Here is a 6,654-nt window from a genome sequence, read left to right as displayed (position 1 = left end):
ACATTGTACGTGTGTTTACGTATATAGTTCAACTGTGCCACAATTCATTTAAATAGCGTCAATCTATATAAACTGAGCAGGGGCATACTTTCTGAGAATTATGAAGATATGGAGCCCTTCTCCGTATCTGAATTCACCAGGGGTGTTCTGATTTTCATATCCAAAAGTTTATTTTCAGTTCTCACACTGCCTCACAGTCACAGTGGGGAGTGCCAAAGAGCTGGTTAGGGACAGGTAATGAAAGGATTAACGGAAGATCCAAATTAGTAGTGCCATAAATTAAGGGTTGCTATGAGTCAGAATTGATTCTATGGCAGTGGGATTATAAAGAACCCTGGTGGCACAGTGGTTAAGCGCTCAGCGGCTAACCGGAAGATCAGTGGTTCAAACCCACCAGTGGCTCCGTGGGAGAAAAGACCTGGAGATCTGCCCCTGTAAAGATTACAGCCTAGGAAACGCTGTGGGGTACTTCTGCGGTGTCATATAGGGTTGCTGTGAGTCGGAATCAACTTGACAGAACACAACATTGCTATAAATTTGTATATTTATGTGTTATTTCTCTAGTAATATTCAGCAGGCTAGGAGCAGAAGATGCTCCTAGCAGATGCTTAGTTATGACCTAGGATTGCGGTCTGGTTAGGCTGTGGCAGAAGTAAAAAGGACTCGTGGATTTCAGGTTGCTGATGAGGATGCTAGTGAAGTGTTGGATTTGGGCAGCGAATGGACACCTAGGGGTGGGTAAAGTGAAACGAGTTGGAGTTGGGTGACTGTAAATGAAGAGACTGCTTTTGGAGTAAAGGCAGAAAGATAGGAAATTTAACTAAATTCAAAAATAATTTTCAGAAACCTTTTTTCGTTTCCTTCCTTCCTTCTCTTCTTCCCCTTCCTTTCCTTTCCTTGTTAAGTATTTCACATTAATGCAATTCAAGTTTTTCTAAAATGACTGCCATTTTCATCAATAGGTTGTTAATTTCACGCTCACTGAAATATTGAAGGGCCCTCTCTTCTTCCCTTCCCTTTCCCATCAGGTTCCCCTACGGCACAGTTAGTTAAGGAGTGCCGTATTAGTGACTCATAAGGCAGCTCCAGTTTTTGTTCGTTTGCTACCCTGACTACAAGTTTGACTTTAGGAAGAACTAAGGTAGAAGCAGCTTTCTTTTCTTTTTTGCAAGAGCTATGGCTGCTAACCAGAAAGTTGGCAGTTCAAACCCACCAGCCGCTCCTTGGAAACCCTATGGGGCAGTTCTACTTTGTCCTGTAGGGTCGCTATGAGTCGGAATCAACTTGACGGCAACCAATTATATACACCCTATTAAGGAGAGCTGAACGGGCCAGCCCCTCTTCTTCTGGTCCATGTCTATATTTAGGTCCAACATGCTATGGTATACTTCTGTCACCCAGAATTACTAATCTGCCCTTTTCCTTTTGTTTTCCAGTTGGATGGATCTGGCATTTAATCTATTTTGCTTTTTCCTTCAGATTATAGCTACAACTGCCCTTTCCCCTCAGGAGAATACCTTCTCTTGGATCCCTTAGCCTACAGCTCTGTTGGAGTTTTCTTTCTTACACTAATGTTCTTTTCTCTTGTGAATTCAGTCTGCCACTTCTCTCACCTAGGAGTTTATTCAGTTACAGTCCCGTAGGAGGGGGTTGTGAGGATTTTTCTCTCTACCTTGCATAGTCTGGAGAAATTGCATGCTTTCACAATTTTGTTTTGCTTCTACAGAAGGTATGACTTATCTTGTCTCTGAGGGAAGTGTGTTCATCACACTCTCCATGTCGGTAAGTGTGGGTAGAACCAAGAGTGCAGGCCGTAGGGTCCTGATCCCAAGCTGAACCCAGTACAAACCATAATACCAAGCACTTTATGGAAGTGAAGCCACCTTATCCAAAACTTGTGCCACTTTTGATGTGGTTAATAGAAATCTTGCCGTCCCTTTAATCACATCACATTCTTGTTCCCTTGACGTGAAAACATTTAAGAAGCTGGTACTCAGGTAGATTAGGCATATGTTCCTTTTCCTTCCACCTGATGGGCCCATCTTCTCTTTTCCTTCCTGAGTCAAGGATTTTCACCAGGTTTCAGTGTCACCAAACAGAATTTTCTGTAACAAGCACAGATTCAGTTCGTCCAAATAGAGGGTCTTTGGTCTGGTCTCTTGGTACAAAATCAGAGGACACAATATAAAATCCCATTTTTTAATCACTCTTTAAACAAATGGCAGTTGTCTCCCTTGAATTGTAACGTTTAATGAGACATGGCATTTTATACCAAAATTCAATAATGCTATAAGGGAACTTCTCTTCTACCCAGAAAGGATGGTCTGTTAGTCCCCTAGAGCTTGCCAGCCAGCCTCTGGAGTAGGGGTCAGCAAACCTTTTTTATAAAGATCCATATAGTCAGTATTTTAGAGTATGCAGACCATACAGTCTCTGTAACAACTATTCAACTTGTCTTTATAGTGTGGAAGCTACCACAGGCAATACATAAATGAATGAGCATGACTGTGTTCCAATAAAACTTTATTTATGAACACTGAAATTTTTATTTCATATAATTTTAATGTTAATCTTCTCTTGAAATTTTTTTCAATCCTTTAAGCATGTAAAAATCATCCTTAACTCTCATGCCTTATAGGAACGGGCAGCAGAACATAGTTTGCCAACCCCTGCTTGAGGATAAATTGTTTACTGTCCAGTTATACAACTAGCTTTTTTCAGTCAACACCATAGTAAACAGCCTTAATCCTCACAACTGTTTTATGAGGCTGTAAACAATTAGACCCCCATGACTGAAGATACTGTCAAACTATTTTCAGTTCACCTTAGTCTAAGTCTTTGTGTACCTTGTTCAAAACCAGAGGATTATATACTTAATCCAGGATCAAATGATTTAGTAAATTTTCCTGGAAATGGCCTATGAACTCAAGTTAGAGTTATGATTATAGTAATAGGTATCAGTTGTTGTACTGATAATAGTTGTACTAGGATTTGTTTAGGTGTATTCAGAAAACCAAATATAACTGTCTCCCTTGAGAAGTATTTATTTGCTAAGAGAATTATAACCATTTCTTAATCAAATAACCCTTATCTAATAAGGGAAAGAAGACGACTTGGTGGCATAGTGATTAAATGCTCTGCTGCTGAGAGGTCTGCAGTTCAAACCCACCAGCTGCTTCTTGGGAGAAAGATGTGACAGTCTGCTTTTGTAAAGATTACAGCCTTGGAAACCCTAATGGACAGTTCTACTTTGCCCTATAATGTCGCTGCTTTAGGCTGGATCCTCTAGAGGAAGAAAACGAGTGAAACACACATTTTACATATATATAAATATAGAGAGAGAGATTTAATTCAAGGGAATAGCTCACATAGTTGTGGAGGCTGGCAGGTCCCCAGTCCACGGGTCAGGTGTCAGGCTGGAGGCTTCTTCTGACTCACGTGGTTGCAGGGACTGATAAACCCAAAATTGGTAGGTCAGATGGTAAGCTGCTGGTCAGGTGATGATGAGTCAGATGCAGGATCCAGGGGGAAAGTGAGCCTTGCTGGAACATCCATTTATATTCTGGAGGCGGGCCATACCACTAAGGAAACTCTTCTTTCAACTGATTGGCTGCTCAAAGCAGATCTCATCATGGAGGTGATTACATTATGTCATATCTCATCATGGAAGTGATTGCATTATATTACATTATGGAAAAGTAATCAGTCCAATGTCTGCCAAACCACTGAGAATCATAGCCTAGCCAAGTTGACACCATTAACCATCAGAGCCACTATGAGTCGGAATTGACTTGATGGGTTTTTGATTGGTTTTAATACAGGGAAAAAAAGCTCATAGATTCCCCCAGAATGTCTAGGAACTGTCTTCTGGACATGCCTACCTTTTTTTTTTTTTTAAATCAAGACTTGAAGAAGAGCCAGAGCCCTAAACCAGGACAGCTGAGCTCATGGAGTTGCATAGGTTCGAATACTGACCTTTCAGTTAGCAGCTGAGTGCTTAACCGCTGCGCTACCAAGACTTCTTCTTCTAATAGGCCATTAAAATTCCAAACTTACCCCTCTTAGATGGAGCTTCAGCTCCATTTTAGAACTTGAACTCTTCTTATCTATAAATGACCCTTTAAGATGGCTGTCTTTGTTTAAAATATACTTCATCATGAAGGGAAATATTTTTTTGCCCCCTAAAATTAGAGCATACATACTTCCATGTAAGGTAATATGACTGAGGAATTTTAGGCTCAGAGAGATAGACCTACCTAGTCACATGGCTAGAAAGTAGAGAGCTGCAGCTTTGGTTCTAGGTTCAGGTCGATTGCTCCACTTTGTGGTAGGAAGTCGTCACTTTGCTTTGCTATGTTTATAGCACTTTTGAAGCTAAGAAATTGATTCATTTTTATTAACAACTTGATTCTCAAAAGGTTCTCAGATTTTTCTTTCCAAACTCCATTATGAACAAATGATATGGTAGTTCCCCCAAATACTCTTCCCTATGAATGTTTACACACCATTCTTTCATTCTGAAGACCTTTATCTTAGCAATACTTCAGTCGGAAAAGTCATCTTCAAGGTCTGCTATATACAATCCCTGTTGCCCCCTTCCCTCTATACTAGAATATGAAAAGGCAAAGCTGTTTTTCAGACTCACCCAAAACCTTTTTTAGGTGGTGTCTACCTCCACCTATCAGTCCTTTATCAACTCCACTTTCATTAGGTAATTAGTTATGCTTTTGAACTGTTGAATTGCTTATGAACTTAAGTGTAAATGCTTAGGATTTCAAGCACTGCCAACTACTCAGTGTTCTATACTATAATCTCTGTGGGCTGTTCCATTTTTTAATGGATTCTTTGTATCTTACAGTCGTGTGTTTTCTCTGCCACGTAGAGGATGTTGATCTCCCTGTCCTCTGCATGGAAGACAATGTGGTGTAGTAAAACATTGATACAGGCTGGACTAGCCTAGATTTGCATCCTTTCTTTGCCTTTTACTACCTTTGTGACCTTGGACAAGTTATTAGTTATTTGTTTCTATAAAATTAGGGTAATAGTTCTAGTCATGGAATAGTCAGGAATAAATGAACTAACATATATAAAGTACCAATATGATGAATATTAGCTTGGTTTCTTCTCTCTTCACTACCTATAGTTATACCTCACAAATCAATAGCTGTAGCTTTTAGGAACAGCTGAGTATAGTGCAGCCATCTGGTCCTCTCAGACAGTTTTATAAAGTAAAATTCCTTGAACCTAGTGTCCTTCTGAGAATCTGTTTGAACAGTTTTAAAGAAGTTAGTCTCAGCCTGATTTTCCTCCCTACTGTTTGGTCGTCATTCACTTGATATTAGAACGGTCGGAGTCACGTCTTTTGTCTTTTAGAATACTCCAGTATTGTCATAAAACTTTTCCATTTCTATGGAGATGTCCCATCTTAGTAGTGGTTTCATAATCCAAACCTTCTCCCTATTAGGCAGTTCTAAGTGAAGCCTTGCTTACTGTATTCTTCCCTGTCCCATCCTCAAATAAAACCTAAAATGAACCTGTGGGAGCTCCTGATAAATAGCCTGAGTAAGAACCATGTCTTCCCAGCAAGGCAAGTTTAAGAACTCCTACGTCAGGGATAAAAGCATTCCGAAGACTCCAGGTAACATGAGAGCAAATTCCTGCTGTTACAGTTTCCAGGGACATTATTTCTAAAAAAAATAACCTTACTGATCAGTAAGAGATTCCTCTAAAATTATATTTATTATTTACCACCTAGTCCTCAGTGCGTCCTTCCTTTTGCTCCCTGAAACTAATCTTTAGTCTTAAATTCCCATTGCACTACAAGAAATGCCTACTTCCCCTGCTTACTATGACCTCTAGTTGACTACCCGCCAAAAAAAGTCAGAATAGGAAGAAGCAAAATTAAGAGCTGATTGGTCAGCATTTATGGATAATCCTTTGATGTGCCAGGCCATGCTACAAAAACAGGATTGGGACCTTTTCTTTGCTTCCAGTATTGGAAATAGATTTTAAGGGAAAGGGGGTTGACAGCAATTACTTGGTTTTATTAGGAGACCAAGAAGGGCTTTAAAGCTACCAGGAAGCCTCTAGTAAAGAGTATGCAATTAATTTAATTTTTATACTGTATTATTTTGGAAAAGATAAAACCATTTCGAAGAAGAAAGGTGGACAGCAAGAAATAATAATACGCACTATAATGCCATTGATTATACTGGAAGAGCTTTAAAATAAGAAATAAAATCAAACAATTAAGAAATCAAAATATGTTTTAAGATCTCTCATTTAAAAAATTATTTCTATGAGAGATAAAGAGTACCATCTGTTTTTATCCACTGATTCTTTAGGCTAGTAAATGAGCAGCTGCAGCGGTCACTTGATGATTATCAACACCGACTTAGCATAAAAAGAGGTGAACTTGAATCAGCCCAGTCACAGATTAAAATACTGGAGGAAAAAATAGGTAAATGTTTTTAAATTTATTACTATGATAATTTTTTTTTTTTTTTTGCTAATCCTAATTTACTCTAACAAACATTTCTTTTCATTTATAGATAAACTGAACCTTAAGGTGACTTCACAGGATGAGGAGACTAACGTGATGAAAAAGACTATTGGTGTTATTGATAAAGAAAAAGACTTTCTTCAGGAGACTGT

The 6,654-nt window shown here is 39.0% G+C and overlaps 1 protein-coding gene across 1 annotated transcript in view; it reads left to right on the top strand.

The window, feature by feature from the left end:
* CEP135 (centrosomal protein 135) overlaps positions 1-6,654 on the top strand; it is a 117,468-nt gene that overhangs the window by 84,060 nt on the left and 26,754 nt on the right. The window contains 2 exon segments of the mRNA XM_012557419.2: positions 6,345-6,460; positions 6,552-6,652. Of these exon segments, the coding sequence (XP_012412873.1) occupies positions 6,345-6,460; positions 6,552-6,652 (217 nt within the window).

This window comes from Trichechus manatus, unplaced genomic scaffold (assembly GCF_000243295.1).
Source record: "Trichechus manatus latirostris isolate Lorelei unplaced genomic scaffold, TriManLat1.0 scaffold00101, whole genome shotgun sequence".
NCBI lineage: Eukaryota > Metazoa > Chordata > Mammalia > Sirenia > Trichechidae > Trichechus > Trichechus manatus.
The sequence above is the reverse complement of the archived record's forward strand: the minus strand, read 5'-3'. Positions and strand labels throughout refer to the sequence as shown.